General features: G+C 36.1%; 1 protein-coding gene across 4 annotated transcripts in view; it reads left to right on the plus strand.

The window, feature by feature from the left end:
- LOC149538187 (SET domain-containing protein) overlaps window positions 1-19,858 on the plus strand; it is a 190,685-nt gene that overhangs the window by 115,370 nt on the left and 55,457 nt on the right. For all 4 annotated transcript variants that reach the window (XR_016356006.1, XM_089799579.1, XM_089799581.1 and 1 more), the window contains exons 5-9: window positions 3,715-3,833; window positions 15,577-15,709; window positions 15,803-15,879; window positions 16,039-16,236; window positions 16,326-16,515. Coding sequence is in view for 3 of the 4 variants with exons in the window: in XM_089799579.1 (XP_089655705.1) it covers window positions 3,715-3,833; window positions 15,577-15,709; window positions 15,803-15,879; window positions 16,039-16,236; window positions 16,326-16,515 (717 nt within the window). In the remaining variant the exon portion in view is untranslated. The remainder of the gene's footprint in view (window positions 1-3,714; window positions 3,834-15,576; window positions 15,710-15,802; window positions 15,880-16,038; window positions 16,237-16,325; window positions 16,516-19,858) is intronic.

Here is a 19,858-nt window from a genome sequence, read left to right on the forward strand (position 1 = left end):
TACATTGCATTTCATTTATTTAAAAGATGTTAACTCTTCATATCTGCAAAACTACCGCCAAGAGTGGACTCTTCCTCACATTGGAGGATAAACACTTGATATAAGTGCTGATCAATCTTATGAATTGCTTTTGGGCACTGGTGCTGACTCACTTTTATACTTTTTGATGATTAGTTTGCAGATGTAAATGACTGCCAAAGATGTTTGATTATTGATGATCTGTCCATGTCTTATACTCTGATCTGCCCTTAAATGGGTAGAGGTTGCTGATTGAGTACCAATTATTTATCCCCTTGGTTCACAGCACAATGTATCCCCTTTAATGCTTGGAATGAATCCTCCTTTATTGGTTTAAGGGTCACCGCTTTTCATAGAAATTGAGTTGCCACTTTTCATTGTTGCCTTGGAGAATAATATATTATTCCCCAAATTGATCTCCCTTGGATGTTCTCTAATGAAACCTTCCCCCTTTATACATCAGACTGATATTATATCAGATCTGCCATTTTCATCATCATTTATAAGTATGTGTTATATTGTGATGTCCCCATCAATTTCACACAAGTGAACAAAATAGTAAAAGTAAGCATGAGCAGTGACTAAGAGTCAGTGTTTTCAAATGATAAATGGAGTGATAGAGGCCAGTAAAGGCAGCATTTTAAATAGCAACTAAAATCTCTAGTACAGCAATCTTGTGATTACCATCAAGAAATGGTGATTAATATTGAAAGCAGCGATTATAGACATAAAGACAAGGGTCAAATGCAGGGTGGTGATTGATGTGCTGGAGAGGGCAATTCATATATTACGAAGATTGGCTCAATGATATCAAAGGCAGTACTACAAGGAGAAATCAAAAGGTGTCAATCATAATTGAAAAGACAAATATCACACAGCCGTTATTATCACGTTAAGAGCCACATAACAAGTATTCAAGTGCTCTCATGTTTACATCGAGCAGCACATGGCAACCGTCAATCACAGTCAGTAATAAAACTGGCAAGATACAAAATGGTAGATTATCTCATACTGAGCGATCAGCAGCACAACATTAATAATACTGCCATAAAGGGAGATATTGCATATATTAACTAATGTTGAATATATTATTCTGGAAAGGTTGCTAGTGTGTAATGTGTGGTATAATTTACTAACAATCGACTGTGTTATGCAAGTGTATGATTTATCATTGTACTATTTACATTTCAATGTGTGAGAAATTTAATGTAATGGTTGTATCGATGCTTATGAAGGCGTGTATGCCTTGGCATGGCCTGTGTAATTAATTGAACATTGGGGAAGCTCTAACAGGCTGACCTAATTAATCATTTGTAAAAGGTATAAAGGAAAGTTGTTTTCCTTGTTTGGGTAGTACGTATGGTATGAATGGAATGTATGAGAGATGTATGATGCGGGCCTTGATAACAGATTATCAGAGCAGAGTAGTGATGATGGTTGATTAAGTGGACTTCAAAGGAATTGTTTTGGCAAGTTGCACATTAGTGAGTTCATAGTTATTGGATATGTTATCCTGAAAGTATTGTCTTTCACTTTTTCTTGGAGCATTTGGACAGTGTGTCTACTTGTTCCTCTCAGCCTTTCATAGGGCTAGAACCTTCTCACAAGGGTTCAAGGTCTCCTAACAGGGGTTTGTCCTCTAACAAGAACTGTTGTACTAAATGAATTGTATTTGACTCCTAACATTGTCACATTCTTTCAAAAGGAATTTATATATTAGTACATTTTCTTGTGGGTACCATGCTGACTGGGGTTTTCCCCTTGATCAAGGGTTTCTCTAGTCAACAAATCATTGTGTTATGGTGTATGGTTTCTTATTCTTATGTGTCATTGTTTTAATTGTTGGAGATCAGATTTATAAGTTTGGAATTAATTATATTTTTCCATAACTAACCAACCCGCCCCTTGATGCAACCTCCAATAGTCACTATTGTTGTTGGGAATAATGATATGTTGCCGTCTATTATGTTATTAAGTGTTAACTATGTTGTTGGACTTTACTTTACCCAAGGGTTAGGTAGTTATGGTCGCAACGGTTCACCTTGCACCCCCTCGGGATTTATATGTACACTCTCTTGGATGAAAGAGATCATCATCAATGAATCATTGTCAGTACTTGTCATTGGCAGTGTAAATGGAAATCATAATCAGATGTAAACTTGATTGGCATTAATAAAATAAGTGTCAATTCTCTGATATTATGTTGCACTTATGTGTATTTGTTACATTTCTTCTATTTGTAGGATGCATTCATTAACTTTACCCGCAGTGGTAAAACAACCATATTTTCCACAATGGACCCAAATCAACCCTAGACTAGCCCAACACTGACGTATTGCCACAAAATGACATAAAAATGCATGTTCTAGGTATGTAATGCACTTTTCAGACATTTGCACACCTTGCAAACAATCTGCTAGATGATTGTGAGCGTGTAGCATGATTGTAACAACATTCTTAATTTCACTATTCTTAATGCAATGTTGTCAAATACTAATGTCGTCTACTATTATTTAATTCTAAAACTACATTTCAAGCAGCACCTCGAACTCGTTGCAAGTGGACTGATATTAATACAAATTTTCCACTCTATAGTTTCGACCATGATATAGGTCTGTTACAGTAAGATGGTACCTTGATGCAACCTCCGATATTCACCACATCTTTGACAAAGGACCCAAATCAACCCAAGACCAACCTAGCACTGGTGCATTACCACAAAATGACATAAAAACACATGTTCTAGGTCTGTAATGCACTTTTCAGACTTTCCGAACACCTTGCAAACAGTCTACTGTATGATTCTAAGCGTGTAGCATGACTGTAACAACATTCATAATTTTACAATTCTTAATGTGATGTTGTCAAATACGAATCAAAAGACTACAAATAAAAGGAATTAACTACCAAACAGTAAAACGCATGTTAGGGTGAGCTTGGAAGGAGGGGACACTTCAAAATTAAAATTGAAAATGTTTTATAAAAGATTTTTTTTTTTGAAGTGCCAACATTGCCTATCTAATCATGGATGCCTATCTGTCTCGGGGACTTCCAAGGTGGACATCCTGTGGATGTATGAAAGTCTCGAATTTTTTTTTCAAAGTCCCCAAGTTTCCGGGATGTTTCTTGGGAATTTTCATAAAAGGGTACAGGGGTGGGGGGCATCCCCTATCCATCCTCAAGTCCCTGAAATGTTTCTGATATGGGGATGGGGGTTTTAAGGCTGGGGATGCATCCTTGGGTAACACTGGTATTTTGTATATAGAATAGGTATGATTGCAAAAGAACTTTATCCCTGCTGTGCAAATAATACATTCTGAACATGTATCTCAATCAGATTTGTGGTACTACTGAGAAGTTCTCAATGTCATAATTTCTCAATTCTTCATTGATAGTGGCTACTATGTTGGAAGATAGATTTAGTATTTTTTTGCAGATGTCTTTCCTTACCTATATGTGAAGTTGACAAGCTGTTTTATCTCCTAGGAATTGTAACATATTTTGTATCATGTTTGATGAGTCTTGCTGGTGTATCAAGATCATGTATTTGTTGCCTCTAATGCCTTTTCTTTTCTTTATGTCTTAATAAGCTCACCATGTAATTGTCTATTGTCATCTACGTTTACAGGCTAGTAATCTTCAATGTATAAGAACTAAGTTTTAAGTATCTTAGTTATTGTAGATATTTTGAAACAGATTTTGAAGGATATGGGCGAGGAACAATAGCAACAACAGACTTAAATGTTGGGGACATTGCACTAGAAATTCCCAAGTTGCTGATTATATGTGAGGACACTGTTTTAAGATCTGATATGGTAAGATAAAATCCAATTATTGTTTTCCCGTGGCTTCAATGAACTACTTCTTTCAAAGGCAGTCTAACTGTGTACTGTCCCTCCCATTTGCTTTCTGCATTTCATACTTCTTAATGTGATCTTGGCTTTATGTTTGTGGATTGTATCACTTGTGAGATCCAACTTTTGATCATGGTGATATGTGATTTGTAGTGCTCATCTTATGCTCAATGGTGTTTTCTGTCTTGTGTGTGTTCCGGCTAGTGCTGTGATGAATTTCTCATTGGTGGTATGATTATGTTGAATTCATATAGATGATTGTTTCCCCTTGTTCTGGTTGTGACAACTAATTCCTAACTGAATTAGGTATTTGACTCATTGGGTTGTTATTGTGGTTCCTGAAATTGAGATGTGAACATAATTGCTAAATGGATTAATGTTTAGTGTAGTTAATTGTAAGTAATGAATCATTTTTCATATGACATGGATTTGATGAGATGTCATGGTACTAACAATGTTTTGATTTAGGAATATTGATGTATTTAGTTTTGGAAAGGTATAATATTGATGACCCATGTTTATGATGGTTATATGGATATGGTTAGACTCATTACTTATGTTATCTTGGTTATTTACTTGATAATGATTTATTCATATACTAAACCATATATCTTCACATAGTTTGATTATAGCTTTTCTCATGTTATTGTTTGATATGTCTATATGATGAGGGACGAAGTTGTAGTTACTCACTTGTGACGTGCACACAATGTCTCGATCCCATTCATTTCCTATTATATGTGTGTGTCTATATATATATATATATGAGAGAGAGAGAGAGAGAGAGAGAGAGAGAGAGAGAGAGAGAGAGAGATGCACATGCTTGGCTTCATTATTTAGGATAGCAAGCACCAAGTATTGACTTCACTTGATTTAGCAGGTTTGAGCATGCCTATATGTGTGTGTGCGCGCGTGTGTGTATCTTAGAATGTACTGATGTGTTTAGATATGAATATTAAATTATAACTGAAGTACTGTTATTTGTATTAGAGCTTTATTGTGGCAATAATATTATGGTAATAAATGTATATTGTCATATTTATCTATATGAAATAGTTAATATTAACATAGAGGAACTATTAATGAGGCAAGAGCCTATGACACAAGTGTAAATTGTGAGCCTCTTATTTGGGAGGTCTTGGGTTCAAGTCTACTTGAGCTTAATAAATTATAATAATAATTAATCATAACACAATAATAATAAATCTTGGCTTCGGCCTCTTACCAATCAAAAACCAAAAAAACCATAGAGGTTATTAATGAGGATAATTATATCCTTAGATGTAAATAAATGTTTGTAATATTAAAATAATATTAAGAAAAATTTATTGAATAATAATTTTCAAATATATTTATTGATGTTTTATTCTTCAAATATTAATGGTTATTATTAATTATAGATATTTTAATTATTAAATACTAATGGGTATTATTTTTTATTTATTGATATATTTTATGAGAGTATAAAATATATTATTAAAATATATAGATTTTTTGGATCGATAAAAGGCATGTCATTATTATATTAATTTTAATGTTTCTATAATAGTTTTTTTTATCCCTGTTCAAAGTGCAGGCACCGGGGAAAAAAGAAAGGGAAAGAAAACCTCCGGTCTTACCTGGGACGCTAGCGTCTTGTCTACTGAACCATACAGATGACCCTTGTAAATATAGGGGACTTTGAGAAGGGATTCCTTCTCTTACATGTAATTGAACTTATATTTGATTACACTTGTCCCTCACTTAGGGGTTTGATTACATTGCTTAATGCACTTTCCCATTGAATGGGGTTTGTAAATAAATTTACATTTGCTCATGCACTTTTTTGCTTTAGTTGATGTTATGTCTTTGTTGCTTGCCCTTTTCCTTGAAAAATGGCGATTTTGCCCTTGCATGCTTCATTTTGACTAAGATCTGATGTTAGAGTGTATAATCCTTTTTATGAGTATAATTAAAAATGAAATCAGCTAGTCTATTAAAATTATGACAATATCATACTTGGAAGTCAAAAAGAAAAGGAGTAAAGAACATGCCTAAGGGTTTGGATGAAGATATCCTTTATTTCTTAGATGGCCTGTACAGTCTTGGTTTAATATTAGCTGCCCTCTTGCAATATGTAATGTCCCCATCATAAAATAAATATATTTAATTAAACTTTGTTAATGGGCCAATTGATTTAATATATCTTAGACCCATTTTAATTTAATTGTTTCCATAGGTAAGTATGGCCGTCGGCTATCTTTGTTTACCCTTGGAAGGTTTTCCCGATGGGTATTTAAGCACAGCATGTAGGTAGTCATAGGTATGCAATTTGGATTTTATTTCTTTGTATTGCGAATTCTCGTTGGGGTTCTTTGTTGTTCGCCATTTCGGAAGTGAAAGATCTTCCCTACTTGGCTTTTTTGGTTTTGGTGGGATTCAACCCACAACCTATTCTGTTGCATGTAATACTTCGCTCGGATCTGGCAGATCAGAGCTCCATCTTTTGACAAAACTAATTGAAGGTTATTTGTGTTGTAATCTCCATTTTGTTTGATTCTATCTGATGAATTTGGGTCTCTGAGTTATTGTATGTTTGAGCATTTCCTCTCTTACCATACACCATCCACTTCACCCAACATGAAGTCCATCTTTCCGTGCAGCCACAATTTCCCTACTGTACGACCTTCCATACCATACAGACGTTTGGGCTTCCACACCGTACCTCCTAGCATCACCCAAAACTGTCATCATTTCCACCTTATAGTTCACTTTGGAACTCGTACGATCATCCTCCCGTATTGCCTCCACCGTATAGAAGACTTCTACCTAACCACTATATAGACTCTCACATCAAGCGTATGTCTCTATCCAACAACCATACGACTCTCTCCAACAACCATACAACCATCCTGTTTGCTTGTTGTCGGACACCGTACGACCTATTCTATCCTATTGTACAACCTAGTGCTCCGACAACCACATGATCTTCATTCTTTTCCCCCATGGACATGTTATTGCCTCCGGGATCACCAGATTCGGGTTTTCTAAAAGGTGATTGCCATATAGGAACATCATAATGGTATCAGAGCTTTTGATTCTACCCACTTGTGGAAGTGAATGCAAGTTTATACTCGAAAGAGAAGGCGAAATAACCTTATTGGTAGAATGGTAGATCATCAGGATCCTACGATGGAACTCATGAATCTTTTAAGAGAGCTGAGCAAAAACCAAATGCAAATCAATGAAACCCAAAGGCTTATGTAGGAAACTCTACAAAAATTGGCCGAGGGAAAGACAACAGGAGAACAAAATGGGCATAGTGACGATTCTATTTCGAGAAGGACAAACTTTCAACCCTCTCTCGATCCTCAATACCCATCTTCCTTCCAAGGATGAAAGCACCGCATAAAGAAAGAGAGTCCAATTTTGAGGAAATGCAAGAAAAACTTTGGGAAGATTGGAGGAACGCGTATATGGAAGATGATATATCTTATATGGAAGATGATATATCTTACAAAGACTGTTGATCTAAGAATGAGATATTCAAGCGAAGAAAATTGTGGTTATTTTAATGATGATCTTAGAAGAAAGATCAGAAAGGTAAACTTATCACCATTTGATGGATCTGGAACCATCACTACACAGGCATGGGGTTTCGAAGGCAGACACCTATTTCCAACTCAACCCGATGCCCAAAGTAGAAGCAATCAAGTTCGCAACACTCCATCTGGAAGGAGTGGCGCAAGAATTGTGGCATCATGGATTGGTTACTCTTGGTCATGACCAAGTAACATCTTATGTTGAATTCATCGAGAGACTCATTGACCATTTCGCTGGGAAGGATCCTGAAATAAACTTCAAAGATCTAGCTCAGCTAAAGCAAACTAGTATGGTAGACAATTACATCATTGAGTTCCAAAGGTTGTCAGTATTAGACACAAACATCTCTAAAAGACGTTGAATCGTGTTATTCATGGATGGGCTGAAAGAGCCTTTGAGATGTTAGGGTTCACCCTGCGTGCACTCAATGAAGCTATTAAGAAGGTGCATGACATGGCCGCATCTTCCTCCAAAACTCACGCAGCTACACCAACACCATCCCCAAAAGAAGACAAAGACAAGGAGCCAATTTAGAAAAAACCTCACTTTGATGAAGATTCTCGGCAAGAACTCTTGAGGAAAAAACTCTGCTTCATGTGCAAAGAACCATGGGGACTTGATCATCGTTGCCTTGGGAAGGGAAAGATTCGTTACATTGAGGTGATGCTTGATGACGATGAAGGACAAATACTTGCAGCGTCTGACGAAGAAATTACCTAGCAGGAGAGAATAAATGCCTTGATATAAAAGGGGGTTCCATTGCTACCCTCACTACAATGATTGGAAGTGGTATCTTCAAGGTTCGTGGCACACTTCACGAAAAACGAGTCCCAATCATGATTGATAGAGGGGCCACACTCAGTTTCATTAATTCATCTTTGGTCGCTAGTAAAGGCTTGCACACAGTTGAGCATGGAGGATTTGAGGTTAAGGTTGCAAGAGGAACCTTGTTACCTTGCACTCATGTGATCCCATGGCAAAAAATTTCCATGGGAAACTATACCATGATAGATGATTTCTTTGGCATAGATTTGGTTGACATTGATATCATTTTGGGCATCCGATGGTTGGAAACTCTTGACTAGTACACCCAAAGTTTCAAAAGGATGGACTTTTCATTCGAGATGGATGGCAAGAAGGTGCTGCTAAGAGGAATGTCAAATAAAGGACCGAGGGAAGTTACAATCAAGAAGATGGAGACAATTTTTAAACATGATTTGATCCCAGATGCTGCAAGTAAAAACAAGATAGTCAACACCTTACCCCATTCCTTGGATAATTGGTGGGCCCATCTATTGGTCAAGTACTCCAAGAACACTTTTACATGTGAGTTGATGGATGGCTATGTACGTGATGAAAGATACAAAGTTATTGATGACATCATTTATTTCGATGGGAAGATCTACTTAGTACTTGACTTAGAACTGAAGAAGTTGATTATGAAAGTTTTCCTAGACCTGGATTTGCATTTGTTTGAGGACAAACAAATTTTGGGACGAGAGGGCTATAATGTCCCCGTCATAAAATAAATATATTTAATTAAACTTTGTTAATGGGCAGATTGATTTCATATATCTCGGACCCATTTTTAATTTAATTGTTTCTATAGGTAAGTAAAGTCGTTGGCTATCTTTGTACACCCTTTGAAGGTTTTCCCGATAGGTATTTAAGCATGACATGTAGGTAGTCATAGGCATGCAATTTGGATTATATTTCTTTGTACTGCAAATTCCCGTTGGGGTTCTCTGTTGTTTGCCATTTTGGAAGTGAAAGATCTTCCCTACTTGGCTTTTCCAATTTTGGTGGGATTCAATCCTCACCCTATTCTGTTGCATGTAATACTTCGCTCGGATCTGGCAAATCAGAGCACCATCTTTTGGCAAATCTAATTGAAGGTTATTTGTGTTGTAATCTCCATTTTGTTTGATTCTATCTAATGAATTTGGGTCTTTGAGTTATTGCATGTCTGAGCATTTACACTCTAACCGTACACCATCCACTTCACTCAATACGAAGTCCATCTTTTTGTGCAGCTACAATTTCCCTACTGTATGACCTTCCATACCGTATAGACGTCTGGGCTTCCACATCGTACCTCCTAGCATCACCCAAAACTGTCATCATTTCCACTGTACAACTCACTTTGGAACCCGTACGGCCATCCTCCCCTCTTGCCTCCACCGTACGACAGACTTCTGCCTAACCACTGTACGGACTGTCTCACAGCAACCATACAACTCTCTCTAGCAATTGTATGGTTCTCTCCAGCAACTATACAACCATCCTGTTTGCTTGTTGCCGGACACCATACGGCCTATACTACCCTATCGTATGGCCTAGTTCCCCGGCAACTGCACGATATTCATTCTCCTCCCCCACGGACATGTTATTGCCTCTGGGATCACCAGATTCGGGTTTTCTAAAAGATGATTGCTAGATAGGAACATCATACAGTATAGATATAATACAATGACTTTGATATTATCCATGGCTATCCATTCTTCAAAATTGGCAAATTTGAAAGAAATATAGATTGCTTACCAATCTCAATGATAATATCATGCTCAACATTGTTACTTTAGATTACATTAGAAGAAATTTAAGATATCCAATAGTAGCTTTTGTATAGATTTGCATTAATACAGAAATGTACAGTCATTCAGGAATTACGTAAATTATCTGGATCAGTAAAAAATTTAGTCTTGAACTGAGATTCATATATCCTAACTAGAGCCTCAATGATGATATATATTTTTGTATGAATGAAACCTATATAAAGCTTATCTGATATTGGAAAATAAAATATAATTCAAAAATTAGATAGGGTACTGCAAGACTAGCAACAAATCTTACATCTAACGAATTTGACTTTATTCTAGCAAATGGCAAATCTTGCAGCTATTCTATTTGAGCATTAAAAGCACCATTAAGAATAGCCACAAAGTCTTAAGGAAATATGTTGAGGATGATCTAATGAAGGAATAAAAGAGAGATCGAACAGGCCATAGTTTCTAGATCAATCAAGACATGAAAATCCTACAACTGAAAGAGGGATAGCTATGGTGATCTAATAAACAAAATTGTATCTCATCATCGAGCAACTACTAGCCATGCTAAAAAACAAGATAGATTTGAGAACTGAGACTTGAATTACATTTTTACTGATACATCTAAAGAAAAAAGAGGTCATACAAAACATCAACATGTACCAATCATCACATACTAAAAACATCCCATATTAATCCATTACCTGTGACATAAGGAAAACATATTAACTTACAGGATCAAAACTCCGAATTACTGAAAACTAAATCTAAAAGCAGCTATATAAGAACCATAATACATATCAGAAGAGCCCTTACTCCTACTAACATACCATCTAGAAATTTGGTTCCAAAATTGGAGATAGAGCCAAAAGCCAAATATGGCTAACAAGTGAACCAGAGACCAACCATATTCATCAAAATAGAACAAAACCACATCCATCAAAATCCTATCTGGAACTCAATTGTTTGGAATGAAACCAGATACCAAAGATAAAGAGATAGCAGGAAACCCATTATTGGTTCCAAAGGCGAGACCATTATGCCACGCCGAGAATAGAATTCCATAACTTGTTACCATAGTATATGAGAGAGCCGCCGAGAGAGCTCCTTGTGATTCATCTTCAGAAATAATCAAGCCCAAAACATTACGTAGCAAATTATTGAAATACATATTACTAAGATAATATTAAGGGGATTTATTAAGTCTTGTTTTAATTTTATTATTACAGGAAATTATTAATTTTCTAAATTAAATTGATTGACGGATTATAAAATTATAGATTTTTTATTTATTTCTAAATCTATATTTTGTTACAAGGAAAAGTAATTATTATTGGGAATTTAGTTTTAGAATTTCTATTGTTGTTTTGTCTTTTTAATTTTTTGAGATTCTTAAGGGTTATTAAGGAAATGATTAATTGTAGTGTTATAGGGGCATTGTGGGATGTTGAGACACCAGAACATTTGGGTCGGAAGAGAAAGGGCTTCAAGTTTTGGAAGGCGGGGGGATGGTGGTGGGACAACAACGGGGTTGCTACAATATGCTATAGTACCTGAAATGCTAGTTATGTCATGATGTATAATTGTGTAAGAGCTAATATAATACCAAATATTTAAACATAGCAAAATTGCAACATGAATATAAAAAATATCATAAAGATGATTACAATAAGTAGCATGATATTAAAACATGTACAAAATCGTATACAAACATTGATAAATATGCATATGTAGTGTGTGTGTGTGTGGTAGTGACCTTCATGGTAGCCAATCAACCTCCTTTCTATCAGAAACACCCTACAATGAGATGGCGATGTGAAAACGGAGGTGGGGGGACTTGGGAACAGCAAGTCCCGGACGTAGTGATGCCCTTGACCCGGGTGTGTGGAGGTTTGGGGGAGGGATGAATCCCCTTTTTACACTTTTTAATTGCGTCTTTCAATTCAATTTAATTTATTTTTTGATGGATAATTAAATTATTTGGACATCTATGTCTTTAATTGTGAAGAAAATAATTATCTTTGTGGGAATTTAATTTATGATTTTTGGTTATTCCCAAACTGATGTTTTTATGAAGGAAAGTTATTAGTTTTGAAGAAAATTAATTTGAATTTTCTTTTAATGCTTTTAAAATTTTTTTTGGGAGATTTTTGTTGATATATATGGGAAGCTTTGTTTTGTTTTCATGCAAGTTTTAGGAATTTTTAGAAAACCTTTCTTGAGAAATTATTAATTAATGGAGATTTGGTTTTCATTTTTGGAGATGGGACAAGAAGCTATGGCAGTTTTATTTGATGAATTCATGTTTTTTTTGGATTGAGAGAGTTTTTGCATTTCTTGTTTACAGAGTTCATAAGGATGAAATTTTTGAATATTTTCTTTGAAGAGGCTGTGTGATTTTTATGTGGTTGAGTTCTAGAGAGTACTTTGTGAGGATCCAAAAGAGTCTTTATTTGCGTTTGAGGAAGAACAATGGACAGAGTTGGATTTTCTTGGTTTGATTTGCTGGGGGTAGTTCCATGAGGTTTGTTGTGCATTTGGATTCAACTTTGCTTTCATTTTTGTTCTTCTTTGATCTTTTGAGCTTCATCGATTCAAGGTAGTGTTTGATTTTTATTTAGTTATGTTTATGCTCAAATCTTTTGGTTTGGTTTTTGAAAGTATTATAAGGTTAGAATGTTGCCCTAAATCTGTTGGCTATGTTAAATGATGAATTTGAAAATATAGATGTAAATTTTTATGTTTTTATCTGCTTTCTTCTTGTTTCCTATAAACTGTTTTTTGTAGTTTCATTATTGGATTTCTATTTGAGTGCTAGGGTGGATTAAAATTGGTCTTTGGGAGGTTATCAATTAGATTCCAACTGGGTCTTTTCGTGATTTCATTTCTGGGTTCGAATTGAAGCTCTATTATCAGTCCCAATTCCAGATTTGGCATGCTCTATTTTTTTACCAGTTAGTTGCATTGCAGAATATATACAATTGTCTTCAATACTTATATCAATTGTGTAGCTTGCTTGTTTTATCAGAATTTTTATTCATTAATAAATAGAGTTATACCAGAGGCATAGGGACTTAAATGCTCTTTGTTTTATTATTTTCATATGGTTGTCATTATCAGATTATGTGGCTTATGGTTTGCATGCATCATGTTTCAGTTCTGTAATTCAGATGTTCGGTTATGTTTCTTATTTTAATGGTTTAGGACTTCTTAGGAGAGAGTCTGATTATTAAGGGATCTTAAACCATATTCTAATGGCTTTATTGTTGTCATAAATGCATATTGATATGGTTTATGTTATTAGGATTGGCTTATGCTTTGTTTTATCAGTCAATTGAGTTTGATTAAATTTATGGAGTTTCCCGATTCTTATGTTTTGTATCATTGTTGTGGATGATTGCTTCAGTTATGCACCATGTGTTGTATCCAAAATTTGCACATATGACTCTTATTTGCCGTTATAGTTTCATTATGATATGATCAGATGCATAATGTCCCTATTATATTGAAATGCATTCAAGTTTTTTTCTTGATATGGGATTTCGGACATGCTTCTGAGAGAGGCATTGTAAAAAGGTTCATGAATCACTTTCATTGATCATGTATGTTGTTATAGATTCATACTGATATGATTTATGTTTGCATGATGTGATTATGATCTTTTGTTATTGTTTTTGAGAATTAGGCATAGGTAATCTAGGTACATTATGGGGAAGTGGCTCTTCATGGAGGTCAGGGCCCTAAAGTGGTCGTCCAGAGTAACCCATTGGTAAGTTGTGATCAAGTGATAACTTAATAAAACAAACTAGGGATAACATTAAACAAGATAATTATGGATACCTCACTTATGCCTTGATTGCTAGTATAGGCTAAGGAAGAGAGAGGATGCCCATTGAGCTGGCATGATCAGATTTACTTGTCACGAAAGGATTATCTGGTTCCACATGAGTTCTCACTTGGGGGCTGGGGTTCAAAGAGCATTTGGGGCAACCTAAGAGGGAAGGCTATGTGATGACACTTTTCCTACGTGTAGCTTAGGTTTCCTCCATAGGATTGTGGTTGCCTATGGTCATCGATATTTGAGTAATTGGTAATTGTTATCATTTCCTTAAAATTGCTCTTGTGAGTCCTTGTGGTCTTGCATCTTGTATTTGAAAGTCACACTCTTCCTTGTTTTGGGTTGTTCGTATGTGTGGGGCTTTGGGTCTATCTCCTTGGCACGGTGGGGTGCGCCTCAAGGATCCACATGGTCGGGTGGTATTGATTCTTCTTCCTTTGAGGTCTGATGGACTTGTTTGTGATTTGGATGGGTCTTGGTTGTTGCAGCTTTGTTATTGTAGCATGGACTTCACTGTATTTGTACCATTTGATTTGTATCATTTAAATTTGTACTTGACTATGTATTTGGATACTCCATGAGGAGGATCGATGTAATTATATACATGATGATGTAATCCTGTAATAGGTAGTTGTGATTAGATTTGAGATAGCTTTGTTGATTGTAATGTAAGATTTGATTATGTTGAAAATGGATTAAGTTAAATGCCATTATAAGTATGTTATCATTCCTTGAGTATAATGTTGTGGCTATTATGATGGAAAGGAATTAAGAACATTTGTTGGTGCTTAAAACGAAACTTTGAAATACTGATTGCATCTATGCTTAGTGGAATGTAATTCATTTGGTTTTAGTGAATTAGATGGAATGGAAATATGTTGCTTAAATATCGATGTTAGGGAGCCTAAGAGGACATAGATGAGAGATAAGTTAATCTTATTTAATGATCTTAGTAATATAATGATAAATGTCATTTATGTTGATTCTGCATTCAATAGTTGTAGAGAAACCATAATTATATACTTACAATACACTCGTACTTCAGAAATAATAATGCCTAGTTTAGATGTCATCCTTATGGGTTCCTTGGCGGGGCATTATAAACTGTCCAAGCCATTAATGACATTTCAAGTTTTTCGGTTTTGGGATAAATAACAAATTTATTCCTTTTGTATTTGAATTTTTTTTTCTGGCATCAAGTTATCAAACAATGCTATAGCAATTAGGGGTTCTATGGGAACCCACATGCGCATGCAAGAGGATGATTGTTTAGGGCTCTTCCTGCAGACATAAGCAGGATACCAGGTTTGGTTCCAGACACGATGGGGATTTCATTTCAGACTAAGGTGGTAATCTTGATTAAGAACATACATTGTCTTATGCCCTTGCATTGTTTGTTTCCTTGCATTAGCATTTTGATTTTACAAATGTTGTTCTACATCTTGTATGGTATAATTCTCTTTTTAGCAGAATAAATTGAGTCTATTGGTCGGAAGGCCTATCTGCAGTGTTCGCTTATTTAATTATTTGTAGCACTCTCTGAAATAGTGGCATGAAGTTGTTTTCCAACCTTCCCTTTAATTGTTAGCATTTCTCTCTTGTTCAATGTGTATGGTGTTTTAGTTGTGTGGAAAAGTGGCATGCCAGTGAACATAGTTTCGCAGGAATATATGAAAATCAAACTATTTTTTATTCTTTTGATGATTGAAAAGTGACCTTACAAAATGTGTTGTCTCAGAGACAAGTGCTGGAGAATAACGACAAGCTTGCTTCTGAAACAATTACACTTTTGTGGAGCATGAGAGAACGCCACAGGTTACAATCTGAATTTTGGCCATATTTTGCATCACTCCCAAAATCATTTAATACAGGTATTGTGTTCAGGATTTGTTGAATCATTTGTGTATGTTTAAAGCAACAAAGGAAAGCTTAGTTATATGTCTTAACATTTTCTTGTTTAATAGGATTAAGTTTTGGCATTCAGGCTCTGACTGCTTTGGAGGGTACTCTTCTGTTGGAAGAAATTGTTCAGGCAAAAGAGGTCATCCAGAATAATCTAGTTCTTAAGTTGCAGCTTTTTTCACTATCAGCTCAAGAATAAATAAGAAACTCACTAATGGTTTCACATCATTTTGAACTTTCACAATTTCGATTTCCTGTCTATGTTTAAATTCTAAATCAGTTATTTTGTCTGCTACAGCATCTCCGTGCACAGTATGAAAACCTATGTTCTACATTATTTTCAAGAAAGCCAGAAATATTTCCTCCAGAGTTTTATACATGGGATCATTTCCTATGGGCTTGTGAACTTTGGTACTCAAATAGCATGAAGGTTTTCTTTCCAGATAACAAGTTAAAAACATGCTTGGTGCCTGTGGCAGGTCTTCTGAATCATTCAGTGAGTTATTCGTTGCAATCTATTTTAGAATTTGCTTCAGATGAAAATGTCTTATTTGTTATACTGACCTTAGAGTATCATACTGGCAGCTATATCCACATGTCATGCACTATGGCAGAGTAGATCCGAAATCAGATACATTAAAGTTGTATGTATCACGCCCATGCAAACACGGGCATCAGTGTTTCCTGAGCTATGGATCTCTTACTAGTTCTCATCTAGTCACTTTCTATGGCTTTCTGCTACGAGGAGACAACTTTTATGACACCATACCTATAGGTAGATCTTCCTTTTATGCTTGGGTTCAATTTGCCCCTTTTGTAATGTGTTTGTTGCTCATGGCATATGATGCTCTTCAACATATATAGCTTTAAGTAAATAATATCTCTACACATCAATTGTGTTTAACTTCTTGTATCCTGGTAGTTTTGCATCCTTACATTGAATAACTGGAACGAGGATTGTATCTTACAATAGCAATCCAACAATCACAGTTTAACTTAACATAGTAATGCAGCTGTTGAATTTTGTGTTATTTAACTTAATGATCCACTTTCAAACTGAAATATGATTTCTAGTATAGATAGTAGAGACCTAAGCATCAAATTTTATCTCCACAATATCAAATGAAAGGATATAACTAGCTTGCAGAATCTTACAAGTACAGAGAATTTGAACTTTCTCATAATTCTTGATGACAAACAGTGTTGAAACTTTAAATGTCTATGCAAAAGTTGTTGATATAAATAAGTAAAAGTGAACATATTATGCATGTTTTTTTGAGTAAAAGTTTCATAATCATTACAAAAAACAATTAAAAATCAGAATTGAAAACATTCAGTGGTTTATAAATTCTTGTTATATGTTCAAAATGCACCATTCTATCATAGTCAAGAGCTTCTCAAATCCAGGTTCGAGCTGGCTCTAGGTCTGCTCCCCAGCAATGGCACCAAATGTTTACCGTCACGGGTGAACAGGGTTACTGCAGAATAGAAAAGAAAAGAATGTAACACAGAGTGTCATAGAACTGAACTGCCAATTCCATTAATGTTCATGACAATACAATGTAAGATAATGTACTTCTGATTCATATCTAATGCCACTTAGGCAGTTTACATATAGTACCCAAAGGGGTCTGACTGAACCATCACAAATTAACTACCTTCGGTACCATACAATTTACACACTTAACTAATAATATCCCCGAAGGTTACAAACTATTCGCGAAGGTTACAATTATTCCCAACAACATAGGTTTGAGCCGGTTTTTAAGTCAATATTCAATGAGATCTTAGACAGTCAGAGACTTGAGACTTGATTTTTTAAAACTCTTTTTTAATACTAAACTTGAATTACAAGGGTATGAATTGGGACAGGCAGGAGATAAAAGAAAAACATTGTAGTGACATCCTCTACATTGTTTTTTTTTAAATTTTAAATTTTATTTTTAATTTTTAAAGGGGTAAACGCTTTGACCTGGAGCTATGAACCAGTGAGGCCACAAATGGGGGACCTCATCCCCATTAGATTTGAACCTTGATGGCAAGGATAACAACTCAACAACTTAACCATCACAACATGCCACTATTGGCGGACATCCTCTACATTGTTGATTAAGTGGCTTTTTGAAGATATTGAAAACAAATTGATTATTAATTTTAAAGTTCTTTTATAAACTCATTGATGTGTGAGTGTGAAATTTTCATGGTTTTTGTACCACACAACTGAAGCCAAAACCCCAAAAAATATTTTGTCCAACTGTGAACAGGACCCTTGAACCGAACATGAATCTGAACCCAAAACAGCAACTTAGTCTCATATAAGTCATTATATTCTTCCCTATGAGTGATGATCAAGCGTCAGTTTGGAACTTCAAATTTGCAGACTGCATCTGTCTTTGTTGCAGTAAAAGATTGCATTGAATGAGGGAACAATGAGGAAGCACTTGTGAGGTAGTTGCAGCAGTAGTGCTGAGCCTTGAGGTAGTTAAAGCAACAGAAATGAGATTGGTTGAAAGAAAAAAGTACTTTTTTATTTGTTCCTGTAATGTGACTGTTCTAATTTTTAGAGAGGGGAGGGTTTGGTTATAAGGAAGAGCTTGCTGTTTTAAGTCAGAGTGTAGTAGGATATTTTTTCTCCTCAGCAGACACAAAACAGTCAGGCTCTTTTGAGTAGCTTCTCTACCACATTCACCACTGAAACAGAAGGTATCAAGTCTGACTTAGACTCTGTCATTGTGTAGCTGGGAGAGTTGGACATCATGAAGGACAAGCATACTGAAATTGTGGCTCAGCATTCCAACCTGCTGTCCGAAACTGAGGAAAAAGTTAAACATGGGTTTTATGCAACAATACTGCATCTGCATCTCTTTTGGGTGTTGAGAAGTTGGTTCAAGGGAAGATTAATGATGAATGTGTGAGGCTTGCTCATGAACTCAATTTGCAGATCAGGGGCCTTCCCACTTCCATTGTGGACCCCACTTCAGCCAGTTACTCCTTATGTGATCAACTTGGCATCTCTGATATTGCTTTGGATAAATGCTGTCTTGGGCCAGTTAATACTCTCTTCCTCTGGTTTCTCTATCTAACAGGCTACAAGCTCCTTGGGCAAAGAGGATGTTATTCCCTCTTCCCACTAAGATTTTCTTTGATGAGTATCTCACGAGATCTCAGGTGGCAGAGTTGAAACAAGCCAGGGGCCTTGTTGCTGAAGCTAGATGCAACGGTAAATGGGCAGTGATTCGGAACCTCAAAGCAGTGATGCGTGACTTTCCCCCCAATGGTTGGGAATTGAGACCGGCCTTGAAGGCCAAATGATGGTCTTGCTAGCAATTGGACAAGATTGAGCCATTCTTTGGCTTTCTTCTTGTCAACCGTTGGAATGGGAATGGCTCCTTATGGTCCTTACCTAGTCTTTTTGGGGATGCGGTGGGGTCTATGGACATTTTGGTTATTATTGAGACTCATGAGAGCCCCCACGTCCTCTTCCTAGATATGTTGGTTACCAATGGTTGTCTATTTGTAGAGATGAGGTATGTGCTTTTGGGGTTGTTCATGGATCTGGTGGCATTGCTTAGTCAGAGATGGTCTTTTCAACTCTATCCAGTTGTTCATTCTAACATCTCTGCTAGATTCTTGTAGATCTGTAGTGGTCGTTCGAGTCGCCATTACAGTGATATCTTTGTAGTCGTCTGCTACTTTCCATTGATCTCTTTGCCATATGCCATATAGAGTATTGAGGACGGGGACCCCTTTATGCACTTGCACGAGTGCATCCCCAAGTTTGTGGCTATGGGTGATATCATTATTTTATGGGACTTTAATTCACGTACTAGGGACCTTCAAACTCTTCATGACCATGGATCAGACTTGACCTGTATCATGAAGACTAACCTTGCCAGCATGGGCCTACAATGTACCTTTGAGTATTGTCGTGGACCCCTCTCCAGTTATAGTCGCCACCTCCTTCCACTTTGCGAGTCTTCTGGGCTCATGATTTTGAATGATCTCTTGTGCTTCCCTGGTTCCGAGCTCTTTACCTATTGCCCTCACTATGGTGATACTAGCATGGTAGACTACACTCTTACCTAAGACTCCTTTATTCCCTCCATCCATAGTTTCAC

This window comes from Cupressus sempervirens, chromosome 9 (assembly GCF_028749045.1).
Source record: "Cupressus sempervirens isolate cs-2001-9-10 chromosome 9, ASM2874904v1, whole genome shotgun sequence".
Lineage (NCBI taxonomy): Eukaryota > Viridiplantae > Streptophyta > Pinopsida > Cupressales > Cupressaceae > Cupressus > Cupressus sempervirens.